The 16,410-nt window shown below is 35.6% G+C and overlaps 1 protein-coding gene across 21 annotated transcripts in view; it reads right to left on the bottom strand.

Annotated features, from left to right (window-relative positions):
* R3HDM1 (R3H domain containing 1) overlaps window positions 1-16,410 on the bottom strand; it is a 114,251-nt gene that overhangs the window by 45,479 nt on the left and 52,362 nt on the right. For all 21 annotated transcript variants that reach the window (XM_044769001.2, XM_044769007.2, XM_044769010.2 and 18 more), the window contains one exon: window positions 13,020-13,143. In XM_044769001.2, coding sequence (XP_044624936.1) covers window positions 13,020-13,143 — 124 coding nt within the window. The remainder of the gene's footprint in view (window positions 1-13,019; window positions 13,144-16,410) is intronic.

The following is a 16,410-nucleotide window of genomic DNA, read 5'->3' as shown; positions in this document are numbered from 1 at the left end:
AGAACTGGCTAAATAATTTGTGGGGCCCAGCGCAAAGGAAAATGCAGGGCCCTTTGTTTAAACATTATTGAGAACTTCAAGTTGATAAAAGGAGAACTTTAAGCCAAGCACGGGGCCCTGTTTGACTGCAGAGGTTGCATGCCCATGAAGCTGGCCCTTCTGGAGACCACAAAAAGACAAGAGGAGGACCACTTTTATAGAAGGTTGTACTAAGATTTGAATCCTTGTATTAGAAATGTGTCAAGGGCACAAGGAAAATGGAGTTAGTCAGCGATTTTTTAGATTATTTCCTTACTGTCTTATTAAGGTCACTTGAAGAGAAACAGATTCTTAAAGAGGTTAAGTAATATGCTGGAAATCATAAATCAAACACCTAAGGGACAACTCTTCCCTAAGCTAAAGGCACTGCTGGTAATTTAAGCAGCAAGTTAAGAGTATAAATTGACTTTTATTAAGTCAATTTATCAGTTATTTAAGTAAAGATCCATAATGATAAGCTTTGAGGAGTGAATATGAATTGTATTTTGTCTCCTGACCCTAAAAGGATTCCTTTAGGCAAACCAATTAGCTCAAGACATGCAATTTACTAGAAGCTACCATAAATCCTCCCCTCCTTTTAAAAGAAACCAGATAAAAATAAATAAACTTCTAGCTTCAGGGTATTTAGAAAGTTTCTACAAAGATGAACCAAACTACAGCACTGCCCAGACAAACTTCTACAACCAAAGTCAGTGAAACGATTTCTCTGCTAACACCATAAATGTATTTTGCTATCTTATAAATATCAGTTTTCATTTCCATCCTTATTAATCTCTAAAGCAACAGCAAAGATCTCATCTCAGGTATTGACTGCAGACAACAGCGTCACTTTTGTTGCCTGGAACCCTCAACGATTCTGCTCAATGACTAAATAATTGAATAAAATCTAGCATTAACCTTTTCTAAAGATACAAACACAAAGTATACCTGGTAAATAGGAAACATATTAACAACAACAAAGTAAAAATCCAGTTATAGTGGATTCTTTAATAGTGAAGGGTTTTTGTAAAATAATGCTATTTCTATGGCAACAGAGCACTATGGCCGTGTTTCAAATAACTTTGCCTCGCTAATCTAACTTTGTACAAAAAAACGTATATTCCAGACTTTATCTGTAATAAAGTTATAATATGCTGTTGCCTAAACCTTTTGCCCTGTGAATTTCCTATAACATTAAACTTGTAGGCAGATAAAGGATGAGAGCAGAAGCAATTTCTTTTTTGCTCTTTAGTCTAACAATTAACATTCAATCCTATTTTTACTTTATCAAATGAGAAATATTTCAAATTCATACCCTAAATTCCAAATACCATCAAAAACATATACCAACACATTTCTACCCCTAGGAAAACAAAGGGCAGGAATGGAAATGGGACGTGAATATAAAACCTGTTCTTGTATTGGAAATGCCACCTCTGGACACACACACAAACACACTCTCACATACAAGCATATATTGCAGCATCAGAATTTGGGCTCAGCTTTTTACAGACTGGGAAAGCAACTTCTTACGATTTGTCAGAATTACTGTCTACAAACATTAATAAAAAAATTTGGACACCTGGTAGAATTCACTGTAACATAATCTGACTTAAAACATATTGACTTAAATAGTCACATCCCCGTAAGAAACTTCGTTTTTTTCACGTTACCTTTTTTTTTGGAGGAAGATTAGCCCTGAGCTAACTGCCGCCAATCCTCCTTTTTGCTGAGGAAGACTGGCCCTGAGCTAACATCCATGCCCATCTTTCTCTACTTTATATGTGGGATGCCTACCACAGCATGGTGTGCCACGTAGTGCCATGTCCGCACCTGGGATGTGAACCGGCAAACCCCGGGGGCGCCAAAGTGGAATGAGCGCACTTAACTGCTGTGCCACTGAGCCGACCCCTCACATTACTTTTACAGTTTATTCAAAATAAATTTAAATTAAAGGTTGCCTTGAAAGAAAACCAGAAAAAAACCCTGCCAATTTATGTGCAAATGTGGTTCTGATTTCCTTTATTTATCTAAATTTACTAATTTTTAGAGATTCACCTTGGAGGCCTCCTGCCTAAAATTCTCTCCTATGGAAAGACAAAGGGCTGACACAGAAAGCTTTCAATAAATAGCTATAGATTTCATGTCACAATGGTCTCATGTAGGGTCTCTTGGATACTACATTACAGAATTTGCATCAGTAAATTTCCAATGGTATTTTACATTCCTTAACGTAACCTAATTTCCATTAATATCCATGCCTAGTAATGTGTGTATATATATACACACACACACACATACATGTATATATATACATACACACATACATGAATATATACACACACACACACATATATTCATATCCATATGTATATATCTACCCAAACATCAAGCAAATTTTGAAAATGTGACAACATAACACGAAATCCAAAACATTTGACTCCAGCACCTGGTCGTTTGTTACAGAGGGTTGTAAGATGCTGTGAGCCAGGAAGCTATGGTGGGTGATGTAAAGATGAGGAAGACATGGCCCCCATCTTTGACATTAGGCATTCTTAGCCATGATACCATTATCAGAATAGCAGTATAAACAGGGTCTTAAGAAAATAAGAGGGAGAAATTAATCCTGACTGATATTCATGGAGGTAGTGACATTTGAACTTGGGCTTAAAGAAAAATAAAGAAGTCTGGAAAAAGAAAAAATGAATAATAAGTTTGAGGAATAGGCAACAGTGAGGAGTGGCTGCATATTCTATGTGGAGTGAAAAGTGGAAGATGAATACTGATGGAGAACCAAAGATTTTACAAGTAGAAAAACAGTGAGAACTAACAGGAAGTTCTAGATTTTAAAGATTGTGAAAGTAGAAAAATGACTAGTTTAGTACTTCACTCAGAAGTAGTCTAAATAAACTGGGAACATGTTCTTTTTTTTTTTAGAGATTTTATTTTTCCTTTTTCTCCCAAAAGCCCCCCGATACATAGTTGTATATTTTTAGTTGTGGGTCCCTCTAGTTGTGGCATGGGGACGCTGCCTCAGCATGGCTTGATGAGCAGTGCCATGTCCACGCTCAGCATCCAAACTGGTGAAACCCTGGGCTGCTGAAACAGAGTGCACAAACTCAACCACTCAGCCATGGGGCTGGCCCCAACATGTTTTTAAGTAATAGTGGAACCATTAAAAATTAGAATGCCAAGCCCTTGAAAAGAAAATATCTTCCCTAAGAAGCTCTCTCATTAATCTTCTTATAATTTTGTTCATTGCCTTATTCCACATCTGTTAAAATTCTACGAGTAATATAAAATTGGTGTTGTTAATTATTCTGTCATGGTTGTGCATCTCTTTAAAAAAAATGAAATGGTGTGCTTTTTAAGAGTAAGGTTAGAAACTTTAACATCCCCTTCATTAAAAAAAACCCCCAAACCCACATCAGCTATCACACAGCTAAGCCAAAAAGTAGGCACTCAATATGTAACTTACTGAATAAACAGTAGGGAAAAACATATTAACAAAATGAAATAAAAATAATACATGCTTCTACACAAAACCAGAAACTTACTATGTGCTGGCAGCCTGAATGAGAATGGCCAGTTTCTCACTGTCTACATTTACTGAAGGGCTTCTGAGAGCAAGAGCTGAACTTAAGTTTCAAGGTAACATATTTATAATAAGGTTAAACACATTTAATTGCCTTTTCATTAAAACGAAACTTAATCCCATGAATACAAATCATCTCAGTCTGAAATTCATGGGTCACTCATTAAACATCTCCTCGAGAAATGCACAGCTGAATCACAGATTTCACATCATCAGTCTCGAAGTGCTTATTTGAGAACACAACTATTCTAGCTTACATCTCGTATGTAAAGTATGAAATAAAAGCTTTATTTGAACATTTCTGGAAAAAACTGGACATTAAAAACACCTTTAAAAAAAGCCTTATTTCATTATAAAATAGGTTTCTGTGTTAGAAAATTCAGAAAATATAAAAAAGGAAAAAGCCACTATGGAAAAAATCATTTTTGTAAAACAATGACTTAAGATAATCACCATTTACATGTTGTATATATCTCTGGCCTTATTTTCTATGCATATTTAGTAACATACATTCCTACTTAGATTATTTATAGAAATGGAACCATATGACACATACTGTTTCACCTGCTTTCCATGTAATGTTTCCACAGCTGATCAATATGGATTTTACAAAGCTATGAGAAGGAAGAATTTAAGTAAATTTTCTTCAAACGTATTTAGAGTTAACAACTGATTATCCAAGTTAACAATCAATGAATGAGAAAACAACTTAACTGATCTGAACTTTCTACCGTGCTTAAAGGAAGAAGGCATGTGTCAAGAAGCTAACAAAACAAAAAGACTAAATATTTTAGAACAAACTATGTCAGCTTCCTGTGTCCACTCTGGAATTTAGCCCAAACACAGATTGAGCTCAAAATTCCTATGCCTTTCTATTTGGCATACTATATAATTATCATTTCTTTGATGGCACGACAAGGTCCCATTAGTAGCTAACATTTATTAGGTTGCAGGCACTGTTCTAAGCACTTTACATATGCTAACTCATTTAGCACTCACAATCTCATGGAATAGGTACATTTATTATCCTCATTTTTAGATGAAGAAACAAAAGCACACAGGTTCATACCTTGTCCATGGTCACCAGCTGGTAAGTGCTGTAGCTGGGATTTGCACACAGCAGTCTTGATTTTAAACTCTACTTTTCTCAGGGACAAATGTTGAGTAGGAGTATAACAGCAATACTGCTCAAATAAGAACACTACACACCTGGCCTCCTTCCATTTTCTGAGAATTTTGGTCAATGAAGACTTTTACTAGAGTTTAACATACTTAAGTCTCAAGATAATTTAATTATAGGAAAATAGAACTATTGTAAATAGTCAATCGACCAGGAAACTTTTTTCATTTGAATTGAAGATTATTTGTGAGTACAAGCGTTGTTGTCCAAAACAGGAATCAGAGTGCAGAGTTGTTGAGCACTTAGTCCAGATGGTAGATATATGAACTTGGGGGCTAAAGACAGACCAGGTGCCAAAGAGTTTACACTGTCAGCTCATAACGTCCTCTCCCTGGGAGGGACTCTCCTTCACTTGTTTTGCCCACTAGTCCCAAGATGCATGGTTTGTGACCTCTGCATTTCAAGGTTACACTTGCTTGCCTTATTATAATTAGATTTCACTTGTACATAAAACAATTGGGAAGGGAAGAAAAGGATCAAACGTTGACATATTTCAGGTTCCATTTCCCCTGGTCTCTGCCTCTCAGCCTGAGTATTCCCATGACAATCTCCAATGCTCCTCTTTGGGTTTTAAGCTTTGCTATTTTGCCTCAAAGTCTGACTTTGCTGAAAACGTATACTCCATTGCCACCTCCCAGATGAATCTACAGAAGATTTCTCTAGCTGAATTTTCATAAACTTCATTCTCTTCTCCACAAAGTTGAGTTGCTTTGCCACAAAGTCAGACTTTACCCAATGGGGCAATGCCAGCTTTAATGTGGACACCTCATGTATAAGGGGGCATATTCTGTATTATGGGTGAAGTCTGGATGTTCTTATGAAGCAATGGCTCTGTTGTATACACTGAGTAGTTTTACATTCATTTTTATATTTGAGGCAGGAAAACCCACTAAGTTTGAACCACATTATAGGCAGGAAGTTGTCAGGGCTTGAGGAATCTTGCTAAGGCTGTTACAGCTAAAAAAAGCATCATTTAACATTTGATACTCTGTAGGACTGGTATCCCAGGAGGGAAATTCTACTGGCATAGGACAGGTACCTGAACTTTTTTCCAGAAGTCACAATGACATGTTTGACCATTCATACCAATAACTACAACAAATAATCAACAGGATATAATTTTGGTTAAAAAGGATATAATTTTGGAATATACTCTCTAAAGAGCAGGATATTAAAAGTTGCAAAAAGCAAAAAGATTACTGGAGTTTTTTGAATGACATAAGACCATGAGATCTATGTTGGTTGGAGTTATACTCACACACAAAACTAGAAATATTCAGTTGGAAAGCACTAAAACCAAAAAATCCACTACATCATTCTACTAATTCAATTAAAGATAAGAACCTTACTATTGTATGCAACACAAAATCATTAATAAAATAATTAGCAATATAAAATAAAGGATCATCTAATTACGGGCATGCTTCACTTTAGGCACACTTGCTTAATAAAATCTACATCTTAAAGAACTGTTCACGTTGCTCACAAATTCCTGTAAACCTGTAGTCAAACAAAGGAATTTCAGGCTGCTGAGCATCAACTCTTACAGAGTGACACTTATTAGAGAAGTGGCACTGTGGTTCAGGTTCATTATCTAATTATTTAGACAAAAGGAAGGGGAGGGGCATAGTTCTGATAGTTTCAAAAGTACAGTTTGAAGACTGCCAAGTATGATAAAAAAATCCAATCATCTGGAAAAGAGGGAGAAGGATGAAGATTAGGAAGGATGAAGTAGATTCCTAGAGAATGAAAAGTATAATTAGATTTAAAAAATGCTACCAGAAGAGTATTTCCAGTATTCTGACACTCAATATATCACCAACTTGGATACCACCTAAATTATTCTTTTTTCAATAAAAAGCGTGTTTCACTATATAGGAATTTAAAAAAATCTTTCCTGTGATATATCTGGATTTAACCTGGAAGTTAGAGGAACACCTATCTTTTATAAAAATTTGTGTCAATACTGTGGGAAAGCATCTATTCTGTAAAGCAAGCAACGCCAATATAAGTGATACCAAACAACAGAATAAAGATACAGATGGCAACATAGGTTGTTATCTAACACTGTCATTCTCCTCTGTTAAAGGATTGCAGTGTTGCAATACTATCCCATTCCTTCCAGTACTTTCAGAGGAAAGCACAATCAATTTTGCAAGCTGAGAGAACTAGGACAATATAAACTGATGGCTCAGGCACTTCCCTGGAGGGCTCCAAAGAATATTCTATTTTTAACTCTCTTTCACCTCAACAGAGAAGAGAGTAAGAAAGAAATACAGTGCTCAGCAGAAAAGTACTGCACAGGCTTTAACAGGCTGGTTTTATTTTATATAGGTGACCTGAACTAGCATTTATGTTAAGGAAAAGCACTCTTAATAATACAGATTAGACATAATCAGAAAGATAATAAAAAGAATTGAAGAACTGCTTAGTCAGAATAGTCATAAATCTAAGGTTATTTCATTTAACTGTATTACTAAATTTTTTCAAGACTGAACTTGTACAGCAGAAGCACCATGAGGGGAAATTTTTTTTTGATGAGCCATTTTGCCAACTCTAAATTTATTTGTAACTAGGTAGCTACAGGACAATTTAGAACTGTTTCCAAATCATCAAAACCCCAAGTTTGTAATCCTGGTCTGTCTTATCTCTGTGGCACTATTTTGGTGAGCAGGAGACTGCGACTAAGGACAGCCCCGCAGACAAATCTGGAAGAAGGCGCAGTTGCCAGCACGCCTTCACTATTCTTTCTCCTCCATCACCCTCTCCTCTCCTACTTTTGTGCCTGAAATAAGCAAAAATACAAACACAAAAAACAATTCTAATAAAAATAGCCACATACAGGTTATAGCTCACAGCTATTTAAATGATCCCATGAACGAGTCCACACAACTCAAGGAAATCTATGGGTACTTACCAGATACATTTGGCTCCAGATTTCAGTGGCGGCAGTTTAATGGAGAAGGGAAAAGGGAAATAGGTGGATTTGTAGGTATTACACAATATCTGAATCTGTACTGGTCATACAATACTAAGAAACGCTGACAGAATCAATGAAAAAACAAGGATACTCAGGGCCACAACCTAGTAATATAAATACAAAATTCTTATTACTTGAGTGAAGAGTTGCCAGCAAAGAAATTGACTTTGTGCCTGGAGTCCCTATTTGACATAGCCAACTCCCTTATCAATATCAGCCCTCCCTTGCTTATCCAATAGGGCCATTTCGTCCTTGCTTGCCTTTTTATACCCTAGTTATTTTTAAATTTGTTTCCTGTAATGCTGCCACATCTGAGCATCTGAGACTGTTTATCCTAAAATGTTCCTTGTATGGTGTGGTTTATCAGCACTCTACCACAGTCTGCTGGTAATAAAACTTAATCAGTTTGGAACCACATGGTTCTGAGGTATTTGGAAAGCTAAGACTGAAGATATAATGCACTGATATTCTTTGAATTTATTAACTGGCTAAAAAACTAAAATGATATTTGTCTTTTGTTGTTGTTGTTGTTGTAAGGAAGATTGGCCCTGAGCTAATATCTGTTGCCCATCTTCCTCTTTTTGCTTGAGGAAGATCGCTGAGGAGCTAACATCTGTGCCATGTGTGCCATTCTTCTTTTACTTTATGTGGGATGCTGCCACAGCGTGGCCTGACAGTAGTGCTGGGTCTGTGCCCAGGATCCAAACTGGCGAACCCCGGGCCCCAAAGAGGAGCACTCGAACTTATCCACTACACCACTGGGCTGGACCGTGATACTTAGCTTTCCAGAGTCATTTTGCTTCCCACATGCATACAGCATCAGTTCGAAAAAAAAAAAAAAATGGAATTATATGCCTGGTCAGAGCCTCGGTAGCTTCAAATGCTTTTAAGGTGTCTTAGGTCCATTTGATGGCATGCTTTAATGCATGATATTTCTAAAAAGTTATGCAGCAATAGGGAAAGAGATGTATTTGACTTCTGCTAACGACTTTGGCATGCTTTAAGACCTTCAATTTTTAAGAAAAGCTCCAAACCAAATTAAATCTGCCATCCAAATCTGCTTTGGAAAAGAAATTAAAGCAATAGCTTTCACAAATTTTTAAAAGGTAAATTACAGTAAGCCAAGGTTGTCATTTAAATTCAAATCCTTATATCTGAGTATGATGCATGATTAAAAGGCATTACAATTAATGGAAAATATAAGCAAATGTTAATACTTTAATATAGCATTAAAAAAAAAAAAAAAGGCAGTGGAAACCTGAGTAAAAAGAAGCCAGGAAGCAGCTGAAAAAGAGACCGGTTCACTGTGAGAAATGTAAACCTCTCAGACAGTGCTACGGCCCCGAATCCAACAGCTCAGGAACAAGGCCAATTATTGCAAAATATTAAACATATATGGTAAAGCTGCAAACTTTTCAAAAGAGTCATAAGAATGAAAGCAGCTACACAGAAAACAGCCAGGGCCTCACAAACCTAAAATCTTTGCTATACTTACTACCTGCAGGAAAGGTTTCTTTATGGTATACCAGCTTCTTATATGTAGTATACTTTATAGCATTCAAGCTGTAATTTTATGATAAAAGGTTAAGATAATAAATGCCTATCATTGCAACGGCAAGTAACCAGATCTTCTGCAATCATTGCTTATGACTCCAGTTCTTGACAGTAAATCCTAAGCTATTGCAAACCAGTTCTCCAATATTCCACCTGTTTGAACTAGAAATGACTCACATAAGATAGACACACAGAATCATTGAATTTTAGAGTACACAGAGGCTTCAATAGACAACACAGTAAAACTGCCTTACTTTGCAAGTGAGTAAACTGAAACCCAGTGGCTTTAAGTGATATGCCTAATACCAGTTAGAAATGATTAAGGGCTATCAGGATTTGACTCCTACTTTGTTTTCTTTCACCTTATACATTATCCAAAAAGCCTTATGTAGCCAGAATTTCTTCTGCTTCTGTTGATGGGGGTGACTCAACCTTGTTTTGAATGACCATGGTAGTTTCACATTCATAACAAAAGATTTGTATATTCATTCCCCAGCAGTAGTGTTAGTGTTCATTTCAGTTCAGTTCCCATAACAGACAGGAGGTTTACTGCCAAGGAGACTGATAACTATTGTGGTCCTCTGACACACACACGCACAGAAGACCAAAGCATTTTATCCTTGAGATAGTTCCCCAACCTCCTCCCTACCCCGAAAAGGGGAAATGACAGGAAATCCTACATTTCTATTGCTCATACGTCAAGTGGGTTTGTTAATTTAGCTCAAAATGTCTTTAAATTCATATGCAAACATTTAAAAATTATTTGTGCCTCAGTGAAGAAACATTGTTCCAAATTTATCAATGTTTTCATTATTTGAAAAACTAATTTCATCCTTTTATGTAATAAAAGGATGCTTCTTGACTAAATGCTTCTTAACTAAATGGTTGACAAGAAAAAAAATAGAGATATGACAAATCATTTCTAAGTTTAATCAGATTGGGATGGTGGAATATAGGCAAATAGGGAAAAAAAGAAACTGAGAAAGTATGACGTTTACACACAAAAATATAAATTACTGAGATGGAAATTGCTATAAATCTGTGAAAAAAATCAGAAACAAGGCCAGCCCAATGGCATAGTGGTTAGGTTTGGTGTGCTCCACTTTGGCGGCCCCGGTTCAGTTCCTGCATGCGGACCAACACCACTTGTCAGCAGGCATACTGTGGTGGCATCCCACATACAAAACAGGGAGGCTGGCGCTTCCTCACCAAAAAAAAAAAAATCAGAAACAAAACACTGCCTTGTCCATTTCCCAGTGCATTCTACTTTTCTATTGGGGGACACACAAATGTAAATGCACATTTTCCTGTAAGCTTTGACATAAAAAATAACCATTAGATAACTACAAAAAAAGTCTTTAAACTGTTAACTTTTTAAAATAGTTCAAATCCTACTAATTCTATAAAAAAGTTCAATGTAATTACAAACACAAAATTGGCACTGGCACTACTGAACTTCTCTTTAAAGGGAAATTTTCTATTACACTTATTAGTATAACAAAATTTCTTTCCCTTTCAGATAAGGATGCTTTGAGGATTTATTTCTCTTTTATCCTTTAGACTAAATAAGATTCAAGTAACTTAAGCCATAAGTTAATAGGATAATACATAAAACAACTTGAAGGACAAACTCTAGTTATAAAGTGCTATATGATGATTGACCCTAAGAGTCAAACACAATGTCAAAAACTATTCAGACATATTCTCTTTTCTGTGCCTGTACTATCCAGATACAACCTGACTAACTTATTCTTTCCTTCCGTCTCACCATAACTAGCATTAGAAAACCTCAATTAAAATATCACTGATGATAAACACATGCTATCTGGCACACACATATTTTGGCCCTCAATTAGGAGGGGTGGCATTTTCAGTTGTTTTCCACTAAGTGGGAATATTTTTTGCAGAGACACATTTGTATAAGCACACTGGTCCAAACCTGTGATTAAAAGTTTTAATTTTGTAGGCAGTTTGACAATGGAGAGGAATAAAAATTTAGCCACAGAAAAGAACAAAACTAATAAGCTCACACAAATATAGAACAAAAGATCTTTGCTTGCCTCATTATTAGCGTGTACTAATGAACTAAGTTAATTAGTCACACAAAGTATTTGAATGAGGAGAGTGAAAGAAAGTTTCTTTTTTCATGATCATGACATTAGCTATAATCTGCATTATAACTTTGGAAGAAAAAAATCAGGACAAAAGCAATATGAAAAGTCAGTCACTGAGGCCCAGGAAAACTCAGAAAGTAATTTCTGTTAGAATAAAACAACAATGTATTTAAAGCTAATGAGCAGTGTCATGACCAATGTTTCCATTTTAAAGAACAACTTTTGATGCCTTTCAAAATTAGAACATATACTATCACATTATTTAAAGTGGACTGTATTATTAAACTTCAGGAAAACCTGAAAGTAAAGGGAGTCATATTTGAGACACAGGACAAATTCTCAGTTGGCTAAAATGACCAATGTTTGTACTCAACATCCTTTGGAAGAACATCTGTCACACACACAATAATAACACAATAATACAAAAAAGGGAAGAACCTACATACTAAGTATAAGACAACCCCTAGGAGCAACAGATTAAGGACCTGGAAGTTCTTCTGCAGGGGTGATAAGTAAAAATCATATCTGGTAAAGGAAGCTGGTGAATCACAACGATCACTGAAGACTGCACAAGTGAGGAGAAACAAGAACACTTCTCATCAGACTGTCCAGGAAAGATGTCTTTCTCCTGAAGCTGCAGTAACCCTTCAGAGTTCTGTACCATATCAAGAGCAAGAAACTGCCCAGTTGGAGGTAGAAGGTTATGTGGCCTCAGTGGGCTACACTGACATAGACTGAGAGCCTCCAATGGTGACAAGCAGCTCAAAAGGCTCCAAAGAAAGGAAAAAAAATTCTACTTTAATACCTAGAGTTATGAAAGGCTGAAAAAATACCTTATCAAACATCTGGGGCAGAAGTACACATCTAGGTGGGAAGCATAGAGAGAAATAATTTCAGTAAAATAGGTAAGACAGCTTTTTACACTGAGATCACAGGTGTTTTCATTGAATGCTTAAAGAAAATTTGAAAGGGGCAAAAGGAAAATAATCTTTTAGGTTTTAATATATTTGACATGCCTAGTATTAGACTGCATTTAGTTTAAAAATATCTGTCACTATACAACCAGCAAATTGAAAAAACACAAAAAAGATACGTGAGAACACCATTCCTTTTAAAGGGATTCCTAGTGAGACTAAGACATCAAAATCTCTCGCTAGGTTAGAGGTCTCCATCAAAGGTTCTTTTGGTCCTTGCTTTTGTTAGTCATTCGGGAGACATCTCAACTTGCCTCGCCTCTTTTGCTGTTACCACAAATGAATTACCAGGCCGCAAAGGAGGCTTCAACCACAATGGCAGTGAGGACCAGGAAGTCGCTCATCACCCTGCTCCGCCTGGGACAATCTTCTCATTGTGGTTCCCAACCCTTCAGCATATAAACCTGACAGTGCAGTGTATCTTGGCGGGTGCTAAGATTTGCTCACTCTCTTAGTCTCACTGGTCTGCACAGCTACATGTATGCACATATCTGAGACCCCTGATAGAGTGTGACAGCATCTTAATAGGAAGACTGAAATAAAGCAGGATGAAAAAAAGCAATACCCACAGCTAAGAATTCACGACCTGAGAAATACTACTCACCTGTCTGCTGTGCAGGCTGTGGCAGTGCTTGGTTTAGATGGGAATTGTAATGGACAGAAGGGAGTGGGCGATACTGAGGTTGACTGGAGTGATAGTGGCCTGGAGCACAGTAACAGGCTGGCATCTAGGATAAGTATCGAGGGAAAAAAACGAATTTTATCCACAATGGAAATTTTTTTCTGTGAGAAACATAAGAGTATAATGAATAATAATTCTTTTCAACACTAATCACCTGAAAACTGATTTCCTTAGCTTTACTTGAACTTAAAATTTAAAAAAAAAGTCCAAACATGTAAGACACCTATCAATACTGTATGCTCACCAATCAGATGTAGTAGATTTTAATTTTTTGGCCATATTTGTTTCAGATTTTCCTTCCTCTCTTTTACAAAACTAAACGCTACTGAAATAGCTAAAGGCTCACTCCAATATTCCTTTGCTCTATATTCCACAGAAAAAGCATTATCCTGTAGTTGGTGTATATCATTCCTATAAATGTTTTAAAACTTCTACTATATGTAACTTCATGCAACTTATTTTGCAATTAACATTGTATTTGAGACTTATCTTGGTTGAAACATGTACACTGGCTCACTCAATTTAACTGCTGAATAGAAATCATTGTGTAAATAAGCCAGTTTATCCATTCCCAAACTAAGGGACAGTTGCACTGGTTCCATTCTTTGATTTTTCTCACATTTCTAATGCAAATTAAAATGCCAATACAAATTTTATTTGTCAATTATAACTTAATAAAGCTGGGAAAAAATGCCAATAAAACTAGCTTGATTTATTTTTTCTTCCAGAGCTATTTATATCAGTTATAAATTTCTCTTAATCTGACTTAGTTTGGGGTCTAAAATAAACAATTAATCCAGTGATGTAGAAGTATGTGGTAAGTCAACTTTATTAGGTTCATGGGCTCTCTTAGGTTCTGCTCCTCTGACTGGATACTTCTAAAAGAACACAGATCTGTGGAGATCTTAAAGAGTGCCCATTTCATCTGGAAACCAGCCAAGCACAGAATTTCTATTCATTTGTAAGCCAAAAACCTCCTAAATTTACTGTAATATTCTTCTGTTTCTGAAACATTTGACACAATACATATGTGATCCCGTAATTTTTCTTGGCGGTATCAGAAAGCAATAGGTATATACTGATTTCCATAACTATAAATTTCAGTACGTATATGTATAAATAATACATTCTTTTCTCCTCTTAATTAAAAAAAAGACATCACTGTTTATGGCAAAAATTATAACAATATTTTTTGTTTATAAATACATATTGTATGTACATGCAATATATATGACAATAGCACAAACAATGGAGAGAGGGTAAATGGAATTATACTGCTAATGACTAGTATATTTTACTTGCAGTTTCATATGAACTCCAAGTAGATTGTGATAAGCAAAAGATACATATCATAGTCCCTAAAGAAACCACACAAACACAAGATTCAAAGAGCTACAGATAAAAAGGCAATAGAAGAAATAATATGGAACATTAAAGGAGGTCAAATAATACAAAAGGCAGGAAAAGCAGCAGGTAGGAATAAAATACAGATAGGACAAATGAAAAACAAATAGCAATGTGACATATCTACATCTAACCATGCCCATAGATATATTAAAAATAAAAGAACTAGACACTCCAATCAGACTGGATAAAACAGCAAAAACCAACTACATACTATACGTAAAAGACAATTTAAATACAAAGGTTGCAAATAAGAGGATGGAAAAAGACATACCATTTAAATGCTAATTAAAAGAATGACGAAGCCATTATATTAAAGTCAGATAAAATAAGTTTCAAGATAAGACAGAGAAAAACATTTCATAATGATGAAGCAATATATCAGGAAGACATGATAAATATAAGGTACAGGTTCAAATACTATTAAAAAATGACAGCATTTAAGGTAGAAATAGACAAATCCACTATCATCTATTAATAGAACCAGACAAAAATTACATAAGGATGTAAAAGATCTGAAAGACGCTATTAATCACATTGACTCAACTCACATTTAGAGAATACTAAATGTAAAAACAATAGAATATGAAAGAAATTAAAGATGATCTAGGTAAATGGAAAGCCATCCCATGTAAGATGGGAAGATTCAGTATTGTTCAGATAGCAATAACACCCAAAGCAATCTACAGATTCAATGCAATCCCTATCCAAATTCCAATGGCCTCTTTTGCAGAAATGGAAAAGTTGATCCTCAAATTCATATGGAATTGCAAAAGACTTGAATAGCCGAAACAATCTTGAAAAAGAACGGGGTTGGAGGACTCACATTTCCTGATTTAAAACTTACTACAAACATACAGTAATAAAACAGTGTAGCATTGGCATAAAGATAGAACAGTTTAAAACTGAGAGTGCAGAAATAAACTCTTACATCTATGGTCAACTGATACTCAACAAAGGTACCAAGACTATTTAATGGGAAAAGAATAGTGTCTTCAACAAATGATGCTGAAACTAATAGACATACACATGCAAAAGAATGAAGCTGGATCTTTACCTCATATCATATACAAAACTTAACTCAAAATGGAAAAACGACCTAAATATAGGAGATAAAACCATAAAACTCACAGAAGAAAACATAGGGATAAATCTTCATGACCTTGGATTTTAGCAAAGGATTCTTAGATATGACACCAAAAGCAGGAGCAACAAAATGAAAAAGTGGATAAAGTGGACTTAATCAAAATTAAAAAACTTTTGTGCATTAAAGACACCATCAAGAAAATGAAAATACAACCTACACAATGGGTAAATATACTTGCAAATCACACATCTGATAAGGGTCTAGTACCCAGAATATATAAGGAACTCTTACAACTCAGTAACAAAAAGACAAAAGCCTGATTACAAATAGGCAAAGGATTTAAACAGACATCTCTCCAAAGAAGATATACAATGGCCAAGAAGCACAGGAAAAGATGATCAACATCACTAATCATTAGGAAAATGCAAGTCAAAAGTACAACGAGATACCAACTTCACACCCACAGGATGGCTATAGTAATAATGATGATGATGATGATAATAATAATAATAATAAAAGGTAAAAAACAAGTGCTGGCAAGGATGTAGAGAAATTGGAACCTTTACATATTGTAGGTGGGAATATAAAATGGTCCAGACACTGTGGAAACAGTTCGGCAGTTCCTCAAAAAGTTAAACAGAATTACCATAAGATCCAGCAATTTTACTCCTAGGTATATACCCAAAGGAATGAAAACAGATACTCAAACAAATATATGTACCTACCTGTTCATAAGAGCACTATTCACAATAGGCAAAAGGTGGAAAAAGATGGATTTGATTGCAAATCCAGCAAGAGTTGAAAAGATGAACAAATTGTGGT

The sequence above is a fragment of the Equus asinus genome, chromosome 4, assembly GCF_041296235.1.
Source record: "Equus asinus isolate D_3611 breed Donkey chromosome 4, EquAss-T2T_v2, whole genome shotgun sequence".
Classification (NCBI taxonomy): Eukaryota; Metazoa; Chordata; class Mammalia; order Perissodactyla; family Equidae; genus Equus; species Equus asinus.
This window is presented reverse-complemented; position numbering and strand designations above follow the sequence as displayed.